Source organism: Lygodium microphyllum, chromosome 25 (assembly GCF_053477565.2).
Source record: "Lygodium microphyllum isolate KBCC chromosome 25, Lygodium_microphyllum_v1.1.10, whole genome shotgun sequence".
NCBI classification, from domain to species: domain Eukaryota; kingdom Viridiplantae; phylum Streptophyta; class Polypodiopsida; order Schizaeales; family Lygodiaceae; genus Lygodium; species Lygodium microphyllum.
This window is the reverse complement of record NC_141159.1, coordinates 22,278,287-22,294,351: the sequence shown is the minus strand read 5'-3', so window position 1 is coordinate 22,294,351 and position 16,065 is coordinate 22,278,287. Positions and strand designations below refer to the sequence as shown.

Below are 16,065 nucleotides of genomic sequence, written 5' to 3'. Positions count from 1 at the left end.
AAGGTCACCCTTATAATACATGCAATATTATACACAAACAAATAGGTATTGGAAATTTGATGTCTTTTCTCTTTTACATAGACACATTTTCCATACTTCATGAATGGAATCACTAGTGTCAAATATTGATGTTATTATAAAATAAGAACAAGACCTTAATACTAAACGATTTGTTATGCATACATAGAGATTGACGAAAAAAAAAGTAGTTAATTGTAAAAAGTGCTAGACAAGTGGGCTATTGGTTTTTGTGCAATATAATAAACAAATGAATAGCTACTGGAAACTCATCTCTGACGTTTGGATTGAATACATTCTCCATACCTTATTAATGGAATCACTAGTATCACTTCATGCAAAGTATAGGAAGAACCATGCTTGGATATGAAAGATATATGAAACGATTCATCATGAATGAATAGATATGGATGGAAAAGGGCAAGTAGTTAATTTAAAAAGGGGTAGACAAGAATAAGCATAATAGGGCAATATAATGGTTAGAAAGAAAGTGTTTGGACATAAAACAAGCTATATTGCAATTTACATGGTCCACCCTTTTGAAATGTAGATCACCTTGATATTCTTTTACATATTTTACAAACAAGTTGAATGATCTACTTCAATTTAATTTCACATATATGAGGTTATTAGTCTATTATCCAAGCACACATCCCTTTTTACATGAAATCAATGTTATTAGTTTTATCATAGTTGATGAGCTTATCATTTGACATTTCACATGGCAATAACTTTGGCATAATAGGTTGGTGCAAATCCTTTCTTCTTCCACTCTCTTACGACTCTACGCACTAAAGTAGCTCTTGGATATGTCAATTGTGCTTCTAGTGGAGTTTAGTATTTTCCTGGATATACAAAGTTGTGTGGCTAGGTACACCCTTTGGAGGTTTGAACAAACATACTCTATGAATATACACGTAGGATGCTTGAGAAGGATATTGGAAGGTGAGAGGTTCTAAGGATCTATTCTTGCAACTAGCTTTATTGTGGCAAGCATTTTAAAGCTATTTTCTAATTTTCTAAGATACAAGCGCGTGCGCGTACACACACACACACACACAAATAGGAGGAGGAGGAGGAGAGCTTTTAAATTGTCGAGATAACCCCCATATACTTGTGGACTCAAACACAGATAAGATACACATGTAGTAGCCATTCCATAACCTTTAAGACAAGAAAATGATAGTGTAAAAATCTTTATGAATTGGCCACCTCTTAAAGATTAGGGAAAAAGAGAACGATAGAGATTTGATGGCATTGTAGTTGAGATGACAATTCATCTTTACATGAAGATTTGAAAGTGTTTCTTTGATTTAATGAAATTGTGTTAGAGTAGCGACGATCATCCTATGTCATGGACCTATGAGCATTATCTCCTTAATCCCAAATCAAGCTCTATGTAGACAACATAGCCATTGGAGGCCACTCTCATTGATGAGGGTCATCCGCAAAGTACTCACTTAAGCTTTGGTGGATATGCTAGTGCCGATCATGCAAAAAGGAATTACCTTGCATCACTATGGCTTCATTAACTGAAGGCACTTGATAGAAAATGTACAAAATGTAACTATGTACTTAGGATGGGCCAAAACATCATGTTAGATCCATCTTTTTATAGATTGATGTAGGAAAAGCATTTGACTCTTTAAGTTTGGAATGTCTTCAACAAGTAATGAAGAAGATGGGATGTGATGCAAAAGAAGGAGCTCCGAAGCATTCATAGTAACAAATGGGTGTCTAGTAGAGCCTTGTGAATGTTTGAAAGGATGTCAAGAAGGGGTGTCCAATAAGCCCTCTCTTTTTAACAATTGCAAGACATCCACTCTTCTATTTGATAGATAAAATGGCCCAAGAGGGGAGCTTAGAAGGATTCTGCTATAATGGTAAACATTTCATAAGATAAGGTTTTGCAATCCAACTCCTAATTATGCTCAAGGACAATGTGGAGAACTTTGAAAGCACCATGCATGGGAATCAATTTAATAAGTCATGCTTAATTCATGGGATAGAAGATTGGCCACAAGACCTAAGACAAAAAGACAGAACAGTGAGTTGGACTCGAGAGTTTGTTGCAACAAGCCTAAATAGTGTGGCAATGCATGGACTATCTAGTGTATGGTGGTGTTTCTTGCCTTGATCATGGTAACAAATGCATCCTAGATATGCTTAGTATGGTAGAGCTTAATTCCCTCTTAAGAGGAGAGAGTAAGCAATGTTTTAGATGTTGCATAGTTCAATAACAAACTTGCCACCACACTCGAGGGCATTTTGACCTTGAAGTTTTCTTTTAGGAATATGGTTTTTAAAGTTATTTGAGATACATATATATACATATATGAGTTCGTAGTGCGTACTGAAAAGCAAATGTCAAAGAATTGGATGTTTTTGGTAAAAGGGTACACCTTATAGACTTGCTCAGAATCTGAGAAGAAAGGAGGCAGCCAAATACAGGTTCTTGTGTGTGCATAACCCCGTGCAATAAAAGTTTTAGCCTAGGTCTACAGCCAAGCCCACTAGAGCCAAGTAAGTAGGCTAAAGTATACTCGATCACTTAATCCGCTTGTTCATCACCTCCCGTTTCAAGTTACTATAACCTTAGCTAAACACATTAATCACTCCCTGTTTGTAAATTATTACAGCATCTTGAAAAGTTACCCTTCTGGTTGAGGTACATGTTCCGCAACTCTACGGCCTCTGTGTCACTCTTACCATGTCTTTAAAAAATGCCATTTTCCGTGCAGCGCGGCCCGCGGGTACATCTCCCACAACTCTCTCTCTCTCTCTCTCTCTCTCTCTCTCTCTTTGTTTGAAGTTCCGTTTCATTAATGTATAAATTTCGATCGACGATTTTGATACCATCTCATTAAGCTAAATGACGGAAGATCTCCGGTCACGGGGAGAGACTGGTAAACCTCGCCTGCATGCAACATACAGTCACTCCAACGAAGCTTAACAATCGCACAGAAATCATGAGCTCTTCAGCCTCCTGCGTCTGTTAATCTAGAGGATCAGCCAGTAGCTAGGGTTTCATCACTTTATGAGCGATCTCAACGTCAGCCAAAAATGGACGAGGATACAGCTAGTCGCGCAGCAGCAGGCAAACCTGTTTCTTGGAAGAGCCAGAAGTTAGGGTTTGGCCTTTCGATTGAGGATGATGCCGGCGTCATAAGCTTCATACCTAACAGCACTGATATTCTTCACGAGCTTAACCTCAACGAGATGGCTAAGGAATCAGACGTTACGCCAGAAACGCTTGACGAAAGCGTAGAGAGACGTACAAAAGCTGGTGATGATCCTCATATGCCGGCAACGCTCCGCGGGAAGATCCAGATCCGGCGTATCCAGAACCCTATCAGTCGCCAGGTCACCTTCTGTAAGCGCAGGAAGGGCCTCCTCAAGAAGGCGCACGAGCTCTCCGTCCTTTGCGATGCGCACGTGGCGGCCATAGTGTTCTCTCCTACTGGCAAGCTCTACGAGTTCTGCAGCACCAGGTACGTCATGCTCAGCGGCATGCCTACAGCTGCCTGTATTAGCGTCTAGTTTGTCAGTGTACACTAAGATGTAGGACATTGAACGTTGCTTGCTAAGTGCAAGCTCCATAGCTCAAGACTTGGCATTTTATTCAGACTTCTCGATATCTAATTCAATTAAGCTTTCATCCCTTGTGGCAGCAAATGTGTTTGTTGTTTTTCAAGCTCACGGTCTCTTTTGCCTGCACCTTAAGTCCTACGTCAGCTCCTATATTGTATTTGTTGCACTCTAAGTCCTACATTAGGTCCTAAGTTCTTCGCCAAACCTCTAGGAACTATGTTTGTTGTTTTTTTACTCCAAGCCTTTGGTGCATTGTGAGTCCCACATTAGGTCCCTAAGTTATTGTTGACTAAACCTCCAAAAACATGCCCAGGATCCAACAATCATTTTGAACTCTGTATGAAGCCTGCGACCTTAACATATCTCCATTTGACCAGCATAAGATTAAAAAGTTACCTACTCACCCGACATCATCATTAACAAGTTCCCATTGGTCCCATTTCAAACAATCACATGATGTATAAGACAAATGTTTTGTTCCAAGAAGCACCATCTCTATTATTAGGAGTAAAATGTGTACATTGTCGTAAATGTCCTTGATTGCTTTCTTATTTTCAACAATTTATTGCTTGCCTATCTAAAATGACAAAGGAATGTTAGTTGTTGGACCACCAAAACATAATAGTTTTAATGGCAAAAATAGTATTCGATACAAAATTTAGCTCACCAAAGTTGGTATGAGAGTTGACTCTGGATGGGTCAGTCTAGATTGGTTCTAGGTGGGTCCTTCTAACTTCTTCATGTTGGTTATCTAATTCAAGCTATACTAGGATAAAATGCATCTATTGAGCTAGTCAGTTGTTCTTGTTTAGGGTATGGCTGATTTAGTGTATAAGGTTTTTATCCCTTTGGGGAGATATTCTATCCTTTGGAGCATTTTGTGGTATTTGTGGAAGGTTGTGGAGTTCCATGGATGTTGATTTGCCGTCCTCTTTGTAACTTTTCCTCTTCCTCCATGCCCTTTGAGCTCTTTTGTTACTCTCCCATGGACCATTGATCCTCCACTAACATTGCCAAAGGATTTCCTACCAATTGCACCCTCATTTGCTAAGAATTTGAGATGAAGATGAATAAGCCTTTTTAAGAGTTTATTCCTTTTGGTTTTGGAAGAATTCATTAGAAAACCGAGCTATACTTGAGAGTCTACATTTTAGCACCTCTTTCTATGCTAATAACCATCACAAATAGAGTTTTTGAGTGGACCGTTATTAAGATCTAAGGATCATGGACATCTAAATGAAGAAATTTCAAGAATGATACTTTAATGGCACCAATTCCTGGCATACATAGTTTGAGGAGCCATTGAAAAGTTTTGCCATTGATCAAAACTCTTTTTTGGAGGCATATGTATGAAAATATGAAAGCAATATGCTCAAAGGTGTGTGCAATACCTTTAACCATATGAAGTAAGCCTTATGGTGAGCCTTGGGTTTTATTGGTAACCCTCAACATATAAACAAGAATGATCACTTCCTTTATATGTTTTTTGCATTGAAAAGGGATGAAGTTTTCTACATGCTTAGAATATTTTATTGATAACACATGCTCACGTTTTTATGAGAAGGGTTGCACACTTTTCACATGGGGAATCAAAGGCTGTACATGGACATGTTAGAATGTACTTTTAGTCTTTGTAAGAACCTAAGGACTTTTAAGATATTTGGCATGTAGGACATGGATTATGAGGATGCAAGGGCTTGTAGAGGGAATGTGATATATAAGCATGACCATGTGGGTTGGGAATCATGCCTATAGTGTTAATAATACTCATAACTTGTGCAAAGATGACTAGAACCATCATATGAGGGGACCTTGAGTGGTATTTTTGATACCCATGCTTAAGAGAATCATGTCGAGAGACATGGAAAGCCATGAGTTTTTTGCAAACCCATAAAGTGAGAAGAATTATTGGTATGCTTCAAACTATGTAGACAATAAGATACTCATTTGGATAGAAATGTAGAAATACTTTTGACTGTAGGGACATGTGTCCATTGGAGATTATACTAAGGCTAAAGATTTTCATTATTATGATGTAGAAATATCCAGATGGCATCATGAGATTGAGAAGTTGCAAGATGTGAACATAGAAGACTAACATAAGTGATATATATAATAGCATGGGAGAGATTGTTCCAAGGTACCAACCCTTGAATTATAATTATACCTTATTTCATAGTTATTCTAATTCTATGAAGAGAGTGGGCCACCAGTATGTAGCCTTAGCTAATGGATATCACAAGAACATTGGTAGGAGAGGAGAGTGGAGTGTATGTAAGGGAAATCAATCTTGTACAACCTAGATAGAGGAAAACCTTTGATGGAAATAATATTTCCTTCAAGATTGCAAGGATGTCAATGATATTAAGGTGTTTCAAGTGCATATCGAGGAAATGAGTGATGAAATAGTATGAGATTGATAGTTTTAAACCACACTTAGATGGAACACTTTCTTTAGTCAAAAGGCATGCATTTGCCAAAGCAAGTAGCATCCAAGTCAGATAGCACAACTTTTAGAGTAGAGAGACATGCATTTTTTTGTGACTAGAGATTGTGCTAGAAATTAGCCTCGTAGTATCCTAAGGGATTGGTTTCTAAGCTATTTCTATTTCTAGATTTTCATTTCAAACAATGCCTCTTTGAAAAACCAAGTGAAGATAGAACTTCCTTAAAGTTTGATGTTGAGGACTATTTCTCTCATTCTCTTCTATGAAAATAGTTTACTAATTTCATAGGTCTTCACGTATTATATTGGGAGTCTCTCCACTCAATTCAAGAGATGAACAATGATTAGTTGGGGAAGTTTTGGAAATGTGCCACTAACCATTTGCTCATCCATGCTTTCAATTAAGAAAGACATATGGTCTCTTCTTTCTCCTTATAAATTATAGTGCTGGATTGAAAAAGAGAAAAAGAGTTTGAGGTGTCAATAATATACTGTATCTTGGATTTTTAATCAATACAACAAGACCTACTTAAGGACATTTGGCCTATAGTTTTTCTCACTAACCAAAAAGTTAATAGTCAAGAGACATTTATTTTTGAAAAACCAATGTTAAATCTTTTGACATATCATTTAAATATCCTTTTAAGAAAAAAATTGAATGGTATTAAGAGAATTTGAACTCCTAATATGTCATTAAGATTTGAATTGTACATATTCAATAATGCTAAAAACATAAAAGGTTGACTTTTCTTTATAGAAATGACATCTCTTAATCCATGAAGTTTGCAATGTATTGGTGGTTCTAACTAATGTGACTTATGGAATGTCACTATCTACATTCGTAAATATTAGTAGGTCTTACTAGGATGAATTGTGGAATGCCACTTACATTTTTATTTTTCTCCTACCATTATTCTTAGAACTTATGATATCTAAGCAACCTCAATTTGAAGCCATGTTATAATGGCGCAAAGAAGTCGTAACTAATTCAAATTTAAAGACTTTAATTAGTTAAAGCTTAGTGAATAGTTATCTTTTGTGAAATTCATATTTGGGATCTCTAAAAATATATAATAAGATGCTTTGAATGATCATGTTTGTGTATTTTACAATTGAGTAGGTCATTCCATGGCCTTTGAAAGTTGGAAGTTACAAAACACAATATTGAAACTTTTGAAAAATGTCTCCCATTATTATGAGATAAATTTAGAATCAACTATCCATTTAAAATTTTTCTCATTTTAGCTTTGCGATATATCTCCTAAGCAAAGCTTAAACCAATCTCAAGCAAAAATCATTCACTTGGGACCTCAGTCTCGAGACCTCAATCTCACTCTCGATCATACTTACAATCTCAATTTTGTTTAGTGATCATGTAGAAGAAAACTAGAATGCTTTAGTTTACTTTTCCCTTTAGAGATTTGGAAATGGCTCCAAAAATAATAAATACAATCATGTTGCTTTTTCCCAAAATCATATTTCCCAAAATAAGTATATCTTAAATCCACATACTATACCAAATTTGGTGTACATGCATAATCTATGAATATAATGAATATTGCTTGATGTATGGTTTTTTTAAAAGTGTTGAAAAAATATTATTTCTTATTTTTAGAGGCCTATCTCTAAATCAAAATAGACTTTGGGTGAGCTCATGAGAGAATGAAATGTTTCTTATGATATTCTCTTTGAATTGCATGAATGGAAGTTGGCTAAATTTTACTTTGTTTACCTAAAAATCAAGCTTAAAGATGGGAAACATTATTGTGTTAAGATAAGAGTGAGTTATCACCAAAAAATTGTTTATGCATCCAAATCCCCAAAAGACCATTTCTAAACACTATTTACACATTCCAAAAATTGTTTAATACGATACCAATAAAGCATACCACATAGGATCACATTCAAAACAACCATAAACCTTACAAATGACTCTTGAATCATTCAAATTTGATATTGAAGCAAGATGCACTACATTGAGTTGGCTTGAGAAGTTATAAAATTCAATAGGTTCTTAATTGTGATAAAACAAGAAGATGAGTGGTTGAAATACTAAAAGGATTCTTAAAGGAAGATATCATAATGTAGAGTGCAAGAAAAAGAAAATTTATGAAAAAGTGTGCTTCAATGCATATATATCATGTAGATATGTTGTTTGGTCAAATACATCATGGGTATATATGACATTCATGCATATTGCGTGGCCTTATACACCACAACCACATATATTATGTGTAGGTTTACATAGAGTCTTATGAATCATACACCAACATATACATGAAAAGATATCTCAAATTCTACCATGAGTATATTTGTTAGAATGATCAATGGTAAGGATATATTAGAAAATGTGTTAAAAAACTTGTTGAAATAGTAGTTATAACATGTAGATAGCAACAGAGATTTTGTTGACTTCTAAGTATTTTGATGTTTATTTTCATGAGTGCAAAGATATTATGATGATGTGTGTAGGATGAGTGCAAAAAGAAATGTTTATATTTGTTATCGTGTTAGATATGCTTTATTGTTCAAACTTGTATAAAATCTCAAGTACTAATAAAATTAAAATTATTAAAAATATCAATGAAACTCTTGGGTATATTAACAAATCAAAGATTCTACAAAGTACTTGATTATGAACAAAATACAATGATACCTGAACAAAAATTGAGTATGTACAAATCAAAATGACACAAGTGTAAATGACATAATTAAATGTCTACATAAACAATCTATTAGTAATAGAACTAAATATTTATAGTAGACAAATATAGAAATAATAAATATCTATATAGTGGATAATCATGAGATCCTCTAATCACATCTTATCCTTGTGCAATTCCATCCAGAATAAATATAGATTATAAGGAATCTTGAATGAATTTTACAATGCAAGATTGTTATAATAATGGGCTGTTAGAATATTAGGATGTAATTATATGAACATGTACTCAGAGAATATCTAGGAAGACAATATCTAGATATTTAGGAGAACTAGATAAGATGGGTCTAGAACATGTGGAGGATACGTCACTAAGAGAACCTATCATATCCACACCTTTATTGTATATATATGTGTACTCTCACTTATTCCAAAGCAGAAGAGTGTAAGCGAGCAATACAAGTGTGTGGTTCATTCTCCATCTCATTGTCTCATGCAATCGTTGACATCTCTATGCGAGTTTTGAAGTAGCGCAACCTATATGAGAGCTTTAGCTCAGCTTGCAATCTCCACGTCATTATCCAAGGTGGTAGTTGAAGCATCACGCGTAGTAGATTTAGTGTTCTCATCTAGCGTACTTCACCGCATACTCTAGTTTAGCGAGCAGAAACGATAGTGCAATCCACATGAGCTTATCACTTGATCATCAGCATAATCCTCAAAAGTAATGGATCATTCGACACTATTGATTGACCTATTGGTTAGCCAAAATCTTCATTGCAATCAAAACGGTGCAGTTATAAGCCTTTGAGCTTATAGCTTTTTTTAAGGTTAATAACCTTTATAGAACATTGCCCCCCATTCACATTGAGACTTTAGTCTCATTCGTTCTAAGTCGCTTTTTTATCTAGCTCACACTAAATTGTGTGAGAGAACTTAAAGTAAGGTTATATATTGAAGAAACTGATCTCAAGAAGAACTCTCAAAAGAGTGCAACATGAAGTCAACATATGACACACTTCCTCAACCAAAAGAGCACGGGACGAAGAGAAGATTAAAATCATGAGCTATCAGAATATCCATAAATCATCCCACTATCTCAATTCCTACCAATTGTATTGATGTGTCTCATCTGATAGCTCTCATGCGTACTCTCTCTTCTTTCATTAAACTTTGAATGTTCTCCCTTATCTAGAGTCTTTATTACAAGATATTTGTATCACATCATGCAACACATATATTCCATGCTTGCATCCTCATTAAGTCCAATGTTCACTCTCTCTTGTCAACTAGTGGAAGACATAGAAAATTCATTGATGGAAAATCCCAATTCTATATCCCATGAAGGCCCCTCACATCCATCTCTCTATAATGAATCTTCCATTTTGTGTTCTCATGCTTTCGACTCATCCATCCTAACATGTTCTAGCTCTCCTAGTCACTCTCAATACTACAATATTTGTTAATCCTAGGAGTCTCTCCTCTTATATCTTGAAATAGAGGACTCTACCTCGATTAGAACAACAATTGAAGAAGGGGATGCCCTTTGTACCTTCCATCTTGAGGCCCAAGAAGGCATTGTCCATGGCCTCTCTATTGAATTGTATTCTTCAACACTTTTGGATGGTACTTTGGTGGCAAGAAGATGGCAAAACCTGTCACTCTGTCAGTTACCAATGTGGATATGCCTACTATTCCTCATAAACTCTTGTTGGATATTTCTATCAACCTTCAAGGTCAGTCCCTCATCAGGTACATTGCTTCTGCTTCTCTTACATCTCTATGTTCTATCCTATTTCTTTACATTTGTCACTCAACATCTAGTCTTTATCTAATCTCTACTTCAATCTCAAGATCACATCCTAGTCCTTATCTCACACTCTCTGTATGGGGTTAATATCCTTGTATTCGTATAGTCACATACACACTCCACTTTAACTATGTGCCACAATCTTTTGGCCAAATGCAATCACACATACTCTTGGCTTCCTCCTACACATTAAGGATTCTCACAATGTTTCCACATTCATATCAAAATCCTATCTCCTTGACTATCACATTATCACATCACTACTACTCAATGTGCAATCCTGAATCCCTACACAAGATGTTATCCTACCATCACATTTCATCCACACTATGTTTTCATCAAATCATCATTTCTATTTATCCCACCCTATCCAATCATCAACATAGTTACCATCCTCCTACAATCATATTTCTCTAATCGTATACTCAAATCTCAATCATTAGTCTATCTTACATTGCAACAACCTCATCAACAATCACAAGTACTCTCTCTTTCAATTTTCTCTCAGTATCATCATGAAATGGTCTACCTCTTAGCTTAACCAAATCGTCATCTACAAATTGTATATTTCTCAAATCGGCCAACTATCTTGGCCTTCCGAAGGAGGGGAAATGAATGGATAAAGTACAAAGAAATGCATGAGCACATTGGTACAAACTACTTTGAAGATGTTATGCCCAATTCTTGAGGTCTATCATGAAGCAAACTATGGTGATCAGCTCTTCATCAAGGTATCCATCAACCAAAGCCCAAAGATCTTCATCGTCAACTTACATCCCTTAAATCATTGCAAGCAAAGATTGAAGTATATCTTCTATAATAACAAGGACAAGGTCTTATGCTATAGTCATCATTATAATCTTATGTCTCTCGTAGCCAAAATGATTGGCAGAAAATCTTTGTACTTCAAAAGAAAATCCTATTTTATTTTGAGAAGGGAGGAAGAATGTTAGAAGATATTGTTAAACTTTTTTAGAGAGGAGGAATGTTAGAATATTAGGATGTGCTCATTGGAACATGTACTTAGAGAATATCTAGGAAGACAATATCTAGATATTTAGGAGAACTAGATAAAATGAATCTAGAATATGTGGAGGATACTTCACTAAGAGAACCTACCATATCCACACCTTTATTGTACATATATGTGTACTCTCACCTATTCCAAAGAAGAAGTGTGTAAGCAAGTGTGCATTTTTACTATATGGACTACCTTCTCCCATTTATAGCCTCTTTACAAGCTGTATAACCCCATGGTGTACCACATGCTCTTTTTCCACCATGGCCAAGTAAATGATAGGAATAAATAAATAAATAATAGAAAATGATGACATTCCAAATAAGAGTATATATTGGAATGTAATTCCTCCTTAACTCAGTGTTACCACAAGGAATAAACATAGATTATAAGGACCCTTGAACCCTTGAATGAAAGCCACATAATCCCATGGTGTAGTGTATAATCTTTCTCCACACCAGCCATTAAATGATCAAAATAGCCATGCTAGAAAAACATAAACACAATGAATGTTAGATGAAACGGATAAAGTATTTAAATGACGTAAAATCCAAACCCAAAATATAAAAACACCATATTGGGGAATATGGGAATTTCCCATAAGATTGGGATATGTGGTCAAATCTTCGGATTTGTCATAACTTGAACATTATAACTCCAAATCGAGCGCTCTATAGCTCAATAGATTCTATTTTTCAAGCACTTTCCAATGATGGATCACATCATATAGTTTTGAGAAACTTATGGGCATGTTATTCGGGTGTCACCTTTTTAGTATTCAAAAAATGGGAATTGGGAGATTCCCAAACTCACTAATACTGTGTTTAAGAAAATTAAATTATAAAACTTATAAATTCTTTCTCAAAAGAAGCTTGCTTGTAGCTCCTAAGATGCAATATCGTGCTTGTTATAACTTGCTTGCATATCGCTTGGATTTGTTAGCTCCACTTGGGATTTTCCTTCATGTCATTCTAGAGGTTGTGGTGGACTTTCTAGCAAGGACACCAGAAAATTGTTGTGGACTTTACTAATAGAGGCACTTCACCCTAGCAGGCCACCTAAGGATAAGTGAAGAATAAGGACCTTAGGTGGATATAAGACATTGCCACAAAGAGCTTGTTCACTTTGATGTCCCTCTAGGACTATAACTCAAATATACTAACTTTTGCATCCCCGTGTCCTTAATTTATTTGTAGTCAAGAAGGTCAAAATGCCTTCTAAGATTACCTTAGTTTCTCTCTGTGTCCCTTTGTTTGTCTCTCTCTCAATATACTTTGTAGATAGGCATTCCTTAATGTTTTATATGGTGTCCTCCATTTCTTTCTATCTAGGTTTTTATGAAAAGAAAGTGCATCGCTATAATGACTTAAAACTTCTACAAAGCTCCAAACTCATATCAAACAATCATCCATAGAACCTCTTAATCAAAGATACAATATTTTTTAATAAATGTGAGCACCATGTTACATCATCTAATTGTGATAGAAATTGTTTCTTATGCAAAAGTCCCTTATATATTGTCTTATGTATGGGAAGTTCTCTTACAAATAGATAGCATCCACTCTCGCTATTTATTGCATCAATTGCTCTATCCTTTTAAAGAAAAGGATTAAAAAAATACATCCTTTCAAATTTTGAAATGAGATAACATTATCCACCTAAATAAGAGGTGGCCTCAACATAGCATCAACAAAACCATCAAAACTTAAAGCTTTCAAAAAAAAATCCTAGCTACATCAAGGTATTTTGTTGTATAAATGTTTTCTAAAATTTGAAGATGTTATTGATACGTATATGCATATAAAGGATCCTTACTAGTTCTCTTTAAGGGGCCTTCAAAGTATTTAGCATAGCATCAACATTCTTAGGGCCTATGAGTATTAAACCATGATAGGTATTGTGAGGTAGAACATACATCTTATGCAAGACATCCTTCCAAAAGCAAGAGATATTGATCAAGTTAGAAAGGATAATAGCTAGTACATTTAACATCTACATCTGTCATCACCTATCTATCATGTTGATGGATTCTCATCTCTTGTGCTTAAGGAACCTATGTGGATTGCTCTAGCATATTGGATAGTGTTTTTTCAATAGCTAGTGCCTTTGGCTCATCTTGTAGTCAATGACAATTAGTAAACAAAAGATCCAAATTAATTTGAGTGGAAGAGATCACCTATGTCTTTGTTGGTATTTTTGTAGGAATATATGTTTTATAATTGAATTTTTGCTTACGGAGCATGCTAAATTTCGTGTAGGAGATGGTACCCATGCTTAAAGTCAAACTTTATTGCTACCTTTACACATCTCTCTATCTGTTACCCCATTGCATGTAGAAATGTGCTTGAAATATTTTTGCTTGGTCAACCTACCCTACTTGTAACAGTGCTTCTTGCCCAATTTATATAAGTATGATAGTTGCTCTACATAGATTTTTGAAATATCTCAGTTTTGTAAGAATACCACCTCTTATGATACTATGTGAGTCACCCTTTATTGTTGCCTAGTAAAAGTAGTGTCTTTCAAGCCTACTCTTATGCTCTATACACCATCTTATAGCACTTGATCTTCCTTCTCTCTCTCAATTGGTTTGTGAATGGTGTTGCTACAAAGTTTATGATTAATAGTTACAGCTAGATGCTCACATTACACTCTTTACAATATACTAGAGTTAATGCTTCTTTGCGACAACTTCTCCCTATGCTTCATTCTGTCATGTAACTTGCCTAACGATAGAGTTAAGTATTAAACGGACTTTTTGCTCTTCACATGATAGATGCATAGTACATATTCATCCTCCTATCCCTAAGGCTCCGTAATGAAAGCAATGATGAATATAGATGTTGTGGTTAGTCGGGTAGGAATCATTAAGACACCGAGCCATCCAATGTAAAGATGGTTTTTAGTGTTGTTGATCAAGTCATAGAAGTGACCCCATAGGCTTGCACTTTTGCGTCTTTCTAAAGTTGTGATCATGATAATTTTTGGTTTTCAAAACAATGAGTGATTTCCTAGGTGAGTGTGCTTGTCAACTTATACTATATCATGAAATTCTATTTGTGTCAACTAATCTTGATTCTTTAACCTATAGAAAAAGAAGGGAAGGTCTATTGTTATTTTGAATGCCTTTGCTTCTCATCCTTGTTATGCATCACGTATTCATTTTTGGTAAGAAAGAGTAACGGAGTTCTCTTCTATATCCCATTGGGAAGAGAAATGTAGATTATCCATTGAAAACCAAACAAATATGGATTCCCAACCCCTATAGAAACCAATATTCTAATATTACAAATGGGACTACAATATTTTTTCCATGGTGGGATTCTTTTCATGAAGTGGAATTTCTCAAAGAGAATCAAAAGATTGCGAGTGATGCAAAAGGAATGAGTGAGAGGAAATGAATTTTCTTCTCGGTCGAATCTCCTTGGGTCAAAGTTGAAGCTCAATATATTTGGATAAAGCATGAATGTGTTGTTCTCCGTTTGCAACTAGAAAAAGTTTCCCAAATTGTGACAATTTCTTGGAGCATGTAGATCTCTTAATATATGCCGCAATTTTTTTTGGTTCCATGATCGATCTCGTATCAATATTTCTCAGATGAGTTTCTCAATTGTGCATTAGTCTCTTTCCCTTTGTTTTTTTGGTTCCATGATCGATCTCGTATCAATATTTCTTAGATGAGTTTCTCAATTGTGCGTTAGTCTTTCCCTTTGATAAGGAAAAGGCATTCAAGGAAGAGACTTTCAAGGTATAATCAATTGTTATCAATCTTCTTTTAGGATTCCAATGCGTGTCTTCTTTGTCGTTTGATTCTTTACTAGAAGTTTCTAGCATATTTCGATTTCTAATACATGCCACTACACAACGAACGAAAGGTTTCAATCCACGACCTTTTTCTTTGTGGATTGAAACAAACCTAAGACTAAGGAAAATGAGCAGAAGCTTGATTAGCTTTTGCCATTCTATGAATTTCTTCCCTCTTTCGTATTGCCCTATCACAATTTCCAGCAGCATCCATTGACTTATCACTCAATCTTAAAGCCATACTTCAACGTGAAGGTTTTCAACACGCAACCAATAACTATCTAATAGCGAAATATTTTCCTTCTACAGGTATGACTTCAATGGGAATCCAATAAGTTGATCCACCCACATGTTTGGATTCCATTACAACATTAGGAGTTGCCTCACATACGGCTTGTCATAGAACAAACAATGGATTTCTATTTGTCTCTTGCCTAATTTGTCTCATAGCCTAACAAAGAATCTGATAATCCAAGATTTTTTTTCATCCTTCATGATTCGATCAATCAGCATGTTTACCAATCTCTATAAGATCCATAATACATATTAACCGTTTCACACAGACACCTACATAAGCTTCACTTTAACATACTCATATACTAGCAAAATACATTATTGCATCCCATAGACATATACTAGATGAGAGCTACTATCTAGAATAAAGACAAAAATAGCATTAACCATAGTATTTTGTAAGGCAATGGGCCTTTAATACA

The 16,065-nt window shown here is 35.3% G+C and overlaps 1 protein-coding gene across 1 annotated transcript in view; it reads left to right on the top strand.

Annotated features, from left to right (window-relative positions):
* The first annotated feature begins 2,657 nt into the window (after nucleotides 1-2,657).
* Nucleotides 2,658-16,065, top strand: part of LOC148013970 (MADS-box protein SOC1-like) — an 86,344-nt gene continuing 72,936 nt past the window's right edge. The window contains exons 1-2 of the mRNA XM_087667216.1: nucleotides 2,658-2,771; nucleotides 2,901-3,509. Coding sequence (XP_087523342.1) covers nucleotides 3,082-3,509 — 428 coding nt within the window. The 5' untranslated portion in view covers nucleotides 2,658-2,771; nucleotides 2,901-3,081. The remainder of the gene's footprint in view (nucleotides 2,772-2,900; nucleotides 3,510-16,065) is intronic.